This window comes from Mercenaria mercenaria, unplaced genomic scaffold (assembly GCF_021730395.1).
Source record: "Mercenaria mercenaria strain notata unplaced genomic scaffold, MADL_Memer_1 contig_2190, whole genome shotgun sequence".
Lineage (NCBI taxonomy): Eukaryota > Metazoa > Mollusca > Bivalvia > Venerida > Veneridae > Mercenaria > Mercenaria mercenaria.
The window spans coordinates 15516-29894 of NW_026460232.1; the positions used below are offsets into that span (position 1 = coordinate 15516).

Below are 14379 nucleotides of genomic sequence, written 5' to 3' on the forward strand. Positions count from 1 at the left end.
ACACCAAAGCGATGGAAAATGTACCACTGACAATTAAAATGTGAATAGATGCCAGTATAAGGATTTCTGCAGTATTTGGTAATAATATTATTGAGAGAATTTGTAACTTGGTTTACCAACGTTACCTGAAAAAAACATTAACGACCTGCTGGCAACAGAAACGCACTCGTTTACTGATACATGAAATGTCTCTTACATGCAATCTAGCATAAACACTGACGTTTTTGTCACTTTTCAGGAACAGGTAGATTTACAAGCACATGCGTATACGTAATTCGGCCCCATAACGGATAATTCAATAAGAAATGACGTCAATGTTAAAAAGAACGCTTAAATTCTCGCGCATTTTATGAACATTTAATTACGTTTATGAAAAATATGTTTTGTATTCTAGATTTTTACAAGATTAATGCTAGAATAGCTTTTGCGCATGTCTATTTTGTGTTATAACATCAGCAAAATCCATCGGAATACGTAACGGGCTTGGGTACAAACCAATACGTCGGGATTCTACACATGTTGTAACACCTAAAACATTGTGTAATCCCTACAAATTTTAATAAAGAAAATGTCCAACCATATATTAAGTCATAATGTCATAATATATGCATGTCAAATTGTAGACAGAAAGCCGTGACAGAATAATAAGTCATCATGAAACATGTAACATTTAGATTAGTGTAGTTTGCTATGTTTATATCATCTGTGCAGTTGTAGTCACTTATTTTAGGCCGAATACCACTATACTGTCAAAAATAACTTAAACAGTCACAAATGTTAATTTGTACGCTACTTTCGTTTTCAATGACGGAAATAGTCCTCGCATTTCTTTGCGTGACCGACATCCATACACGTGATGTTGGCTTAGAAGACAAACGTATTTTGACACATCCTAGCTTATTTTACATCGTACCAGTTCAGCTTATAGAGTTTATTTATATTTCGCTGTCATGTACTGATATCGATTATCAACGACCTTGTACTTTAGAATGTGTAGTCATATTTAGGTTTAGCTATTCTGCGTATAAAGTGGATTAATGTGAAAAATAAAGCCGTTTTAACACATATAATTGAGGTGAATTGCAGTTTTAAATGGAAGTCGCCGGTAGAAAATTAGAAGCTGAAGAAGACAATCCAAGAGATGAACGCGTGTTTTGTGAACCATGTGAAGTTGAAAACACGAAAACACAAGCAAACGGATCATGTAGGGAATGTAAAGAGTACATGTGCACCACATGCTTCCGGCATCACCTGAAGGGTAAAATGTGTAGAAATCATGTGCTACTGCCCATAGGAAAGCTGTCTTCAATGTCACTAGATAGCAGTAAGGAAACCGTTGAAAAATGTGAGAAGCACGACAATGAACCAATAAAATTCTATTGTCGTAAACATGATATTGTAGGGTGTGGCGACTGTATAGTGTTAGGGCATGCAACTTGTAAACCAGAATATATCAAAGATCTAGCGAAAACATTCAAAAATGGAGACGAATTCAAAAACCTAGTAAAAAAGCTGGACATGCTGGAGGTATACAGGACAGAAAATGCTGGAACAATTAAAAAGAATAAGGATGATATTAAATTGATGAATGAGAAAGCCCTGAAAGAAATTCGACAGTTCAGATCAGATATAAATATCTATCTGGACAAGGCAGAAGCAAATATCTTATCTCAGGTAAAACAGATAGCCGCGGAAAACACAGAAATGCAGAGAAAGCTCGAACAAGACGTAAAGGGGTTGACATCAGAACTTGAGGAAGTAAAACAAAAGTTAAACACACAGCTTCATCATGGACATGTATTGTTTATCAATGCAATTAAGTGCAAGTCTAAACTCGGTGACATTGAAAAGATGAATGCAAAAATAAAGCAAGAACATAGCGTGAAAAGGTTCGAGTTTATTCGTGACGAGAATATCGCAGGGATATTAGAAGCTGCACACCAACTGGGGAAACTGAAGATTGATTCATGTCTTGATGAAAGTAAGTATGATAATACGATTCATAAAATAAAAAGACGTTGCACAACACTTTGGAAGTCTAGGAACTAGAAAAAGTAAATGCTATCTAGCTTGGTTGACGGGTGTTATGACAATCGTTTCTCTAGATGGAACTGGCTCTAACATTTTATAAAGTAACAAAGCTTTTAAGAGAATATTTCATTGATCTTATTTTGTATTTTAAAACATGAAAAGTGTTTCAGGAACTATCTGCACCAATATTAAAGCTGGTCGTTCTTAAAGAATATTACGTACATGGTGCTTCTGAATTCAACGATCAGTTCATATTAATAGGTCTAATTACAATCTAATTTTTTTTTGTAAATCCGAAATTGCCTCTGCAAACCAGGATAGCAGACGAAAATCCTTTCCGAGTAGTTACGGGTAACCGCGAAAAGTAAAGCCGGAGTATTTGAAGAAATGCTCAATGTACTCACTAAAATGATAAAGGATTATTAACTTTAAAACAAATATTGAATACTTTATTTACATTTTTAGGGGCACCGTTTTCTTTATTATTTGCGGAAAATTTCTCCTTTTATCTGTTATATTTGAAGAAGTCCCGCTTGCTACAGAGTCTATATGAACTGAGGTCGGTCTATCTAGAGATAATAAGGACCAACCTAACATTACAATATTTAAAAACAAGAGCTGCCGGAGGACAGCAACGCTCGACTATTCAACAGCCATGTCAATTGAATGAATACAAAAGTCGAAAATGGGGCATAATTTTGTAAAAATGCAAAACAGGGTTATGGAACCTGCACAGTGCTTATCAGCTCATGACAGCGGATAAATGTGTGAAGTTTCAATCCATTCCCATTAATGGGTACTGAGATACCAGCTAACATATAAGAATTTAACCAAAAACTGATAAGTTGAAAAAGGGGCATAATTTTGTGAAAATGCAAAGTAGAGTTATTGAAACTTTGCACTGCATGTCATATCATGACAGCGAACAAGTGTGTGAAGCTTCAATCCTTTCCCATTGGTGGATACTGGGGTACCAGCTTACATACAAAAACTTAGCCAAAATCTGCTAAGTCGAAAAAGGGGCATAATTTTGAAAAAATGTAAAGAAGAGTTATGGAACCTGTACAGTGTATTTCAGATCATGACAGTGAACAAGTGTGTGAAGTTTCAATCCATTCCCATTAGTGGACACAGATACCAGCTTACAACCAAAAACTGCTAAGTCGAGAAAGGGGCATAATTTTGAAAAAAAAAAATAGAGTTATGGGATCTGCTTAGTGAATGTCAGATAATGGCAGTGAACAAGTGTGCGAAGTTTCAATCCATTACCACTAGTGAGAACTGAGATACCAGCTTAAGTACAAAACCTTAACCAAAAATTTCTAAGTCGAAAAAGGGGCATAATTCTGTAAAAAAAGCAAAACAGAGTTCTTGAACCTGTGCAGTGTAAGTCAGTTTATCACAGTGAATAAGTGTATGAAGTTTCAATCCATTCACACAAGTGGTTACTGAGACACCAGCTTACAAACAAAAACTTAACCAAATCGGGAATCGGATGCCGACGCCGACGCACGGGCGAGTCCAATAGCTCTACTATTCTTTGAATAGTCGAGCTAAAAATATTCATAAAATCCCGAAAAATGAAGGTCCTTTCTCTTTAATTTTAAGTTATTTTGTCCTTCTTTGTTTATATAGACAAATTTATCGATTAACCGTTAAGTCGATGTTATGTAATGTAATGAACTTACTATTCCGTGTTGAAAATATTTTAATCACGATGCAAGTTTTATATCAAGATGTGTGACCTGTTTTTTTTCTTTAGGAGTCCGTTCCCATGAGTAAGGCCATTTTCGGAAATGTGTCAGTGTTGTCAGCAGATAGATATATGTATAATTTTTAAACAATTGAAATGATGCGTTCATAGTGACGGCAAGAAAATACTTTGAAATGATTCGATTTTGTACCTGAAGAGACAATCTCTGCAATATATATATATAAAAAAAACACACAAAAACAACAGTTTGGGGGTCTGATGACTGCTTCCGGTCTCGATTCAAGTTAGCGACATGCCATAAGTTTAAATTTTAAAAAATCATATAACTGATTTGTTTTTCATTTTAAATTTGATGAAGCATAAAAAACAGTCGCGAGAAGAGCTCCGCCTAACGGCACATAATGCGCCGGACAGGGCATTAACTAAACTTAAATTAGCGAGAGTGGTTGAGGGCGTATATGTTGGGTGGTGAATATGGATACAAAGGACTGAAATAAAAAAGGAAAATTCTAGGCAGAGAGGGACGTTGGCATATAGGTGTTGGAGCGGTATAATGTGGATGAGGGGTGCTAGGATAAAATATCTAGAAACTTATTTTAAAGTAAAAAAATACTAGGGTGGAAAATATGGATGAAGATGAGGGATAACAAGACACAGTATCGAGAAATACCTGCGCAGAGGTAGGGGATGGATATTGCGGGTTGGCAGGATGTGAATGAGGGATACTGAAATACAATATTAAGAAAACTGAATTGAAAGTAAATTAAAAGAAATAGTGGTATTAGGTTAAGAGGGGTTGAGGTGGAATCCCTGTGACCTTGGCGTTCTATTGTTCCCAAAATCAATGAGAATTTTTCTTCAGGTGTTACTTAGTCGTTGTGTGAAATTTGAAAGTTGTAGCTGTTATGGTTTCTGACTAAGAGCCCTGGAACGAAATAAAAATACTAAAGTCAGCTCCAGGGGACCTTGATGTTTGACCATATTAACCCCAAATTCAATAGAGATCTTTCTGCAGTAGTTCTTAGTCATTGTATATAGTTTGAAAGCCATAGCTATTATACTTTCTGACTAACAGCTCGGACACCATTTTCGGTCTCCTGGTTACTGTGACCTTGACCTTTTTCTACTGACCCTAAAATATCAAGCAGTTGTAAGCCATCACGTAAACTTATGCTTGTTGACCTATTGACGCCCTAAACACAATAAGGATAATCCTCAAACAGTGCTGAGTCATCCTATAAAGTTTGAAAACTTTGACTTTGTTACTTGGTTCCGGAAACGCAAAATGTTGACGGACTGACGGATGGATGGACAACAGCATTCCATAATACGCCCCTTTTTCAAAACGGGCTTATAAAAAGCATAATGCATTGACCAAATTAGTTATTGTTTTCTACATCTACCAGATACTAGCGGTTCTGTTTATCCAATATGTTTTAAAAATGGGATATCATAATCATTTTCTTAATGAAACATAAAACTTTTTAATTATTAATTTTGTCCCTTGTTTCGTTACAGAAGTGAAACAATCCGATTTTGTTGTTGGGTTACGTGTTCGTCGGGGCCCTGATTGGAAATGGGAAAATCAGGTAAATAGTCTAACCAAAAGGTTTTATCAGTAAAAGACATGCAATAAACATAAAATGTATCATTTTCAAATACACTTATTTTTCAGAATACTAGTATTTCTTGCATGACACTCGTGAAATTTCAGCTGAACTATTTTTACAAAGATGGAGAGTACTTAATATTCAAGACTATAATTTAAAGTATTTATATTTAAGGACAGAGGAGGACTAGGTACTGTGATAGGATTTAATCGTAATGGCTGGGCAAGAGTGACCTGGGATAAAGGGGGAACTGATAGTTACAGAATCGGACAAGAAGATGCCTTCGATCTTGAAATAGTTTAGAAACACCACATGCATATAAAAACTACGTGCTTAAAACACGTATTGTTCATGAAAGATGTTTTCCACAGTGACGTTGAAAATGATTCATCAAAACCTGACTGTTTTATAAGGATTACGACAAAGTCAGATTCACTGAATTCCTACGGTATATTTTATTTTCATAAGATAATGGTTTTACTGATTTTTGTTTAATCTCACTTGCCTTAAAACTTTTTTTTTTATAGAGCACCGGTTTAAATAATAATTTCTCGCTTCGCAGCAGAAAGAAGTAGTAATAGACATTATTTGTCTATCCGAATATCATTTCTTCCCAGTCTATATCCTGACCATATCAGAAATTGTATAAACTGGCAAACATTTTACACAACGTTGGCTCCGTTTAACCCTGATCATGCTGGACTCGAATGATTCTGTTTTTGCGACCAGTGCAGATTATGAACAGTTTGCACATCCGTGCAGTTTGATCATGACATGCAACTGTTCGCCATTCAGTCAGTATCATTTTGTTTTTTGCTAAGCACCCCTTTTAACAGTTAGTGGTACTGTCCAAATTGAAAGATGGTCAAGTTCATTATAGAAATGTTAAACAAGTTATAAAATGTTATAAGAAGTGAGTTGACGATATTTATGTAAATACGTCTGAACTTTTATCAGCCTATTCTTCATTTTCTAGCAGACTGTTAAAATGATATATTTATTCTGTGATTACCTCACCATTACCAGATTATATTCTAATAACCTGTAATAATGATAAGAGGAAAATGTGCAAGCAGGTTCATAAATTTGGTATACAGTTCAGTACGATAAAATATTTTGGGACGCATCTAATAAAGATGAATTTCTTAATGCTCTTAATTGTAAAGCGCATTTATTTGATGATGTAACGGATAAGCTTCTGTCTGGAGATTATGATATAAATGAATGTATAAATTGCTTTTCAAATCTCGTCCATGGGGTATCATATAACTGTTTCGGAAAAACTGATACGAATAAACCTAAACAACGAAAGAAAACTGTTTGGTTTAATCATGACTGTAGAATTGCTAAAGGAGATTTTTTAAATGCTAAACGAAAGATGTTGTTAGAAAATTCTGAGGTTAATCGAGTCACTTTTTTAACTTGCAGGTCCAATTTTGCCAAAGCAGAGGGAAGAGCTAAAAAATATTTATAGCAAGGAAAAATATAAACTATCCAAACTTAGCAAACAATCACCAAGAAAATTTTGGAACTATTTAAATAAATTTCGAAAATTTAAAAATATGTCTACTGATTTAAATATTGATGACTTTGCAAAGCATTTTTCTAAGTTCTAATAGCAGGCCTGATGATTTAAATATTGAATCGGAATTTCAAAGTACACGTGATAATGTGTTAGATGTTGAGCAGCTTGATTGTGTTATCAGTATAGAAGAAATTCACAAAACAATCTCGTTGTTGAAAAGAAATAAAAGTAGTGATATTGAAAATAATGTGGCTGATTTTTTTATCGATGCGAAATTTTTTATATCGCCTTATTTGTGTACCATATTTAATTATATATTCGATAGTGGTAGCTATCCCGATGCATGGACAAAGGGAGTCATTGTGCCTATAGTTAAAAAAGGTGATGTAATTAAATGATTGTTCAAATTATAGAGGCATTACCCTTGTGAATGTCATAGCAAAAATATTTCTTTATTACTGAGAAATAGAATTAACAAATGGTGTGAGAATGAACATGTTTTTAACGATTCTCAGTTCGGTTTTCGAGATGGTCACTCTACTTCTGATGCAATTTTTCTGTTACATGCTGTCATTCAAAAGGTTTTATCTAATAATTCCAAGTTATGGTGTATATTTGTAGATTATAAACGTGCTTTTGATACTGTAAGCCGTGAGGCATTATGGGAGAAACTTATTAAATCAGGTATAAGTTGCAAGATGATTAGAATGATTAAGTCAATATATAACAATGTTCAGTCATGTGTACGTATGTCAAGCTCTATGAAAATGTCAGAGTTTTTCAATGTCACTATCGGCTTAAAGCAAGGAGAACCCTTGTCACCGATAATGTTTATTCTTTTTGTTAATGATATAGTTGATAATATTGATATGAATTCTTTGACTGAGAATGACTTAGACTTATTGTCAGAATATCTTATTTTATTTGCAGACGATATTGTTTTATTCACCACAGATCCAAAGAGTCTGCAAGCACAAATTGACAGTCTATGGCACTATTCTGTTAAATGGGGCTTAGAAATTAAAATAGATAAGACTAAAATCTGTATTTTTGAGAAACGAAAATGCAATGATAACTTAGAATTTTTCATAAATGATAAAAAAGTTGAAATTGTTGACAGTTTTATTTATTTAGGAATTAAATTTACACGTACAGGAATTTTCAGAGATGCTGTTAAGCTTCTTCATGATCAAGCTCTTAGAGCTTATTTTAATCTTCTATCCTTATTTGATCGTGTGGATATGGATGTTAATACAAAATTGTCTTTATTTAATTCAATGGTCCTACCTATTTTACTATATGGCGCAGAAGTTTGGGGTGTCTACAAGTTAAAAGAAATTGACAAGTTACATGTTCGGTTTTGTAAATACCTTCCAGACCCCAAATTATGCGGTGTATGGTGAATTAGGGGTACTACCTTTGTCTGTTGTTTGTAAAATAAGAGCAATGAAATTTTGGTTAAAGATCATGAAGGACCCTAATACTGCTTTATATGATATTTATCTTGACCAGTGTAGAACTATTAACGGTATTTGCTGGTCAAATCAAATTAACTCTATTATAGATCACCTTGGTTACACGGATATACGCATGAACTTTGATAATAATGTGAACCGTATTTCCCGTTGTTGAAAAACAGATTATATGATCAATTCATTCAAGAGTGGAGTGAATCTATAAATGCTATGCCTAAATTGGACAGTTACTGTAAATATAAAACGTCATTCTGTTTTGAGGATTATATTGTGAAATTAAAAAATACTGATTTACGAAAATTGTTTACTTGCATGAGATTAAGTTCTCATAAGCTTGAAATTGAGATTGGTAGATATAATAATATAGATAGAAGTAACAGACTATGTAAGATTTGTAACCAAAATGTTGTGGAGTCAGACTATCATTTCATTCTTTGTTGTAGTAAATATACTGATATTAGAAAAAAGCACCTTGGTAATACACAATGGCCCACTGTCCAAAAATTTAATAATTTAATGTCTTCAAAAAATGCGAAGGTGCTTGTTAAGCTTGCTAAGTTTATTAAAGAAGCCACGCAATATAGAATTGATACACTTAAAAACAATACTACATAATGTAACGTAGATTATTGTATATGTTTTGTTTGTTTAGATGTTTTCTAACATTTTTGTTTTTCTTCTGTAATTTATATGTTTGTTTATTGTATGCATACACTTTTACTTTTTTGAACTGTATATGTATACATGTATTTGTATCAATTGTTAATATGCCATGTTCCTCTTATATTTGTTAATGGCCAAAGGCATGTGTAATGCCGAATTTTCCGAATAAACCTTGAACCTTGAATTCATCTCACGAATGTCGAGCTGATTTTCAGCTTATATTGGATGAGTAAACAATAAATGCCTTGTAACAGTAAGCTTTAAACACTTTTAAACACAAAGTTTTTATGGTCAGCTTTGATGTTCGACTGTTCGTCTAGCACTGGTTTGATGACACTTTGATTTCCACATTTTTGAAGCAGCGGGCACATCCACATTGTATAGGTATAATAATTTAAATGACAAAGCTCATTTTTTCAGTTCTTTGTCTTTGATAGTACAGATACTAAGTTTGCGCGGTCTCTTTATCTCTTGATAAGAAAACAGAAATATTGCATGTTACAATAAGGAACAACAAAATAATAATGTAGCAACGTGGATAACTAACGTATTGACAGTACTTCAACAACAATAATATGAGGTTATTTAACAATGTTGAATATAATACTGAATTCTGTTGGACGAGTACACAGCAGTTATTACCCATATTTAGGCGAGACGAGCCAATACAATTTTGTCTAATTTGATCAAATGACCTTTTTGGACTGTAAGTTTCGGAAATTATTGTATATTATATACTTAGAACCGTGAATACATATAAGATTGCACAGTACGATACTTGTATATATTGTATGGTCACGTGACAGAAAGCAAAGCTTTCAACTGTTTAAATTTATATAGGCGATATCAAATGTCCGCATAAATTTATCCAAGGGAATTATAATATGTTAAGGTCGTGTCAACGTTTCAGCCTGTATATCTTTTTTATTCATTGGTCAATTTAAGATAATACAAAATGTCAAACTCGTTAAAAGTTTGAGTGAATGGAGTAACAGATTTACCATAACACTATCAAAGTTAGCAAATAAGACGTTATTATGAAGTTATAATATTTTAGACAGATGCAGTATTTGTCTTCTTCTTTATTTTCATTTGATAAAATATCACTTGAAATGATATGTTCAAGTTTGCTTAGATGTATTGCTAAGTAAGAGACTCATACCCACGTGCCGATGGATTCCATTAGGAATGAGGTCTCGAGAGTAATTAATATAAATGCGTGTTATAAATTCTTATCCTATTGAAAAAGACCAGCTACGGAATGGTATATATATGCTATATGTTTATTTCAGCGTAATGGGGGCAAGGGTCAGTGTTGATAAAAGCGCGAACATTATTTTTTTTAAAAATCCAATTTTGAGAGTGTCAGGGAGGGGGAGAGCGATTTTTTTACATATACCTAGCACTTCATCATGTGACATTTCCAGCCTGCCGATATGATAAAAACGAATAAAAGACACTAAATTTTAAGGCAAAACTGGCCCAAATTGCACACCTTACGCGACCTGTTCCGTATTATCTGCAAATGACTGACCTCAAACATATATATATATTTACAGCATGTGCTCAGGCGAAAATAATGGTGGTCTGAAAAGTATCACATAACCGTTTTTTTTTTCGCAAATTTGAGCTGAATCTAGATGGATGAATGACCGTTTCCGTTTCGCCCGACTTCTGTTACCTCAGCTAAGATTTTAGACCCGACCGTCTACACGGAGCTAGGAAAATTGATTCAAGCACTTATTTATTTTACACAATAATTACTCGTCCGCAGAAATACTTAGTTCTATAAACATAATAAATAACCATTTGAATATAAATGCCTTAAAGTACATCTACCTATTTTATCCTATTTAGCATATTTAGCTACCTATTTTATTCAACAAAAGTTTCAAAGTTTCAAAGTTTATTTATTAAATCCAGAAGGTCATTAGACACATGTGGCACAGATTAGCAACGTCATATAATTAATTATAAATTTGAAATACGATACATAAGTACATGTATTGTAGATGTATACATGTAGTTAGCATAACCACACGTTTAGACTACAAGCTAAAAAGTTGTTGAAGCTTATTTCAAGAACTAGAAACTAAAATGTGAAGCTATATTATGACCAAAATTCAAGATGGCCAACAAGTTTTACAAACTTTTATCTTGGTGTGATTAAATCAGTTACTTTTATCTTTTATAACACCAAAAAGTATTTCATCATGCAACAGCCATGCTTACACAATTAACAATAAGATATATGATTCAATGTGGCCACCAAGATTCAAAATGGCCTCAAAATATTACCAAAATACATTTTCAAGTCAAAAATGTTTCTATCTTAAAAATATTTCATTTAATGATTTTCCACACAGAATAATATCGTTATATATTTTGGATGAAATCTGTCATACCGGAAACACAAACAGACACGTTTCTTATATCTTGAACGCAATACGTCAAGCTAAAATTGACAGTGGAGGGGTTTGAAATGAACTTTAACGTAATTTCATAAACAAGATCTGCACCATCGTTCCGCCCATCTTGTCCGAAAAACGAAGCGACAAGGTTGACAGATGGCAAATCCGTTTGGATGTTGTGGCACTACATTTTAAACAGGACCTATGCATTTAACTCTATAAACAAATTCCAAACAAAACACAGATAGGGTTTATTATTATTATTATTTACAATATTTGTATCATTATAATAACATTATCTACATGTATTCATTATGGTAAATACAGTAAGCTACCTATTAGTTGAAAAGCTTTTTCAATGTAACATGCGAGATGTTTTACGAGTTTGGCATCTTCTGAGTTTATAAGTTGTACAAATTTATACATACTAGGTCTTTCCAAAATACATCTGGGATAAACTTTTTTCTTAGATCATTATATGAAACACGTTCAATAACTAAGTGATATGCATCTTCCAAACAATTACAGATTATACATTTTCGTTCATTAACCGGAATACTATTTGGTTGGTTCCACCTACCAGTTTCAATGCAAAGTCTATGCGAAGATAGTCGAAGACGTGAACAATTTATACGATATTTTGATACATTTAAGATATCTATCAACAAACGTACCTGAGCCTCAATTCGAAGCTGGCCCCTGCCACTTAAGCGTAAGATATGTTTCAGTGAGTGAACACTAGATGCCGTATTTTCACGAGTTCTGTAGCCACAAAACGAAATTTGCGCAAGCGAAAATATAAAACATTGCGTTCATTAGTGAAAGCACATTTTGACGTAATATGTAAAATCAATTTCTTTCACATCTTTTTTTTTCCGATAATTGTAACAAAACATTATACATCCAGCTCGCGCAAATCGGGGAACAAAAATTTGATATTTGTTGTGTAAAATTGCCAGATAATTTGTATTTTTTCTGTTATATTGTAATGATCCACTGAAACACATGTCATAAAATATGCATTGTAAAGATTAATATCTGAACCATATTGCAGTTGAACATTTGAATAGATTCGCTTGCATTTCCTTTTTGAAACAATAAAAAACAATAAACTACGCAATAAACTCACATTTGCATTTTTTGAAAGTAGAATGGAAGACCGTTGGTGTCTATGAAATGTACACATGCAATCAATTGAAGTGCGTTGTTGATGTTAACATATATATCATTTGTAAATGTGCTTACGATGAACTGTGTTGAGTGAAGAGATCAGCGAGATCCAGAAGCTAAGATCAATAACTTAGTGAGGAGACATAATGTTATATCTTAAACGGTAAACATGGATTAGCATACAGCAAAAATGGAAGTACACCTAATAAAGCGGTGGTTGACGGAAACAACAGTGCACACTATAGTATTTCATTATTAAAAAGAGAATGCGACTGTTAGACTAAGTGCATCTTATGACAACGCCATTTATTTATATCAGCAGACGGCAAAATAAAACTTGTCGCCGTAACTCTGTCATCGAACACCTTTCTTACCGTCAGTCTAATGTCATGATTAACATAAGTAATTTAAGTTGTAAAACTTTTTCTATTTGTATTTTCAGTGATTGTGATGTGAAATTTTCAAACAATGTGATAATTTGCTACATAAAAAATGACTGTAGCATTGACGGCAAGGTTGCAAATGAAACAGTATACAGTGTATATAAAAGTTCTTACGTTTCCCATTTGATTGTTTGAAACAGTGAAAATATCAATTTTATTTCACTGATAAACTTCCTTTCAATATCAAGTGTAGGTGTCCAGTTCTCATCTATTTCTTGGCCTGTTTTCAAAACCTCAAATTGTACCTATATAATACTAGGACGTTGTGTTTCTCTCTCTTTGTATTCAATGAATTTTACAACACATGATGCACCATTTGCGAAGCCATCTTCAGTATTTGTATTTACAGTAAGATCATACAACATCCCATGAACGACATCCAATGAGCAATGAAGATTTGCGGTTCTGTTTGGATCTGTTGGTAACCTTTTGATTGCTTCATCTTGTTTTTCCTTTGATAACTTTGGTTAAACAACAGAATTATGGCAGAGTATCAAAACCTTGTCTTTGTTTGAAATGTTTATGAGTGTCTTATTGAAAATATGCATGTAATAGTTCTTAGCAAATAAATGTTGAGAATTCTCCTGGTAATTGTTTGCACTAGAATCAATCTCACACCCTTTAAGAACAATCTTACCTTCAGCTGATATATAATTGGTGAGTCAGTTCTGAGTCTGTTTAATAATTCTGCAAATGGGAGAAAATAAAAGAAGCCTTTTAAATATTTCCATTTTATTGTTTACTGAAATAAGAAACTGTTGCAAATCTCTTTATATGCATCACAGCAATAAAGATGCGCCCATAAGTTGACTGGTGTAGATTTCAACTGTTTAGATGTATGATTGGTTAACATGTACGTCCCTCTGGATATTCAAATGTAAATACCATGAGGCAATTGATAGACATTATCGAAGAACACGTTCTATAATAAGTAGTGAACATTCCGGTCAGACTAGACAAAATAAAGTGGAAAGCCACAGGTCGCCCGACACGACATAAGCAAAACTGTTGCAGGCTCGATTTGATTGAGCCTGTTCATGGACGGTAGTAGAAATGCAAGCTACCGTCCACACCCTCTAGCCCCGGGTTGAGCAGAACTCAACATTTACACATGTTATACTAGAACATAATTTAGAGACATCATCCGCAGATGTATTCATACGGCGGTGCACATGGAACCTTCAATGATGCACAGAGTGCCTTTCTTTCATTTTCGCAAATAACACATCGCCTGTCAATAGGGTTAAAGGAATGTCTCCAATTAATGACAAATATCTTTCTCATACTGAATCCCTTAAAATATTGTAATGGAATTCTCCCTTACAAAATGAACGTCA

At 33.6% G+C, this 14379-nt stretch overlaps 1 protein-coding gene across 1 annotated transcript; it reads left to right on the forward strand.

Annotated features, from left to right (window-relative positions):
- The first annotated feature begins 705 nt into the window (after positions 1-705).
- Positions 706-9467, forward strand: LOC128552239 (E3 ubiquitin-protein ligase TRIM33-like). Its single transcript, XM_053533270.1, has 3 exons — positions 706-1981; positions 5264-5334; positions 5530-9467. Exons 1-3 carry the CDS (start codon positions 1093-1095, stop codon positions 5656-5658), a joined length of 1089 nt encoding a protein of 362 aa, XP_053389245.1. The 5' UTR covers positions 706-1092; the 3' UTR covers positions 5659-9467.
- The last annotated feature ends 4912 nt before the right edge of the window (positions 9468-14379 follow it).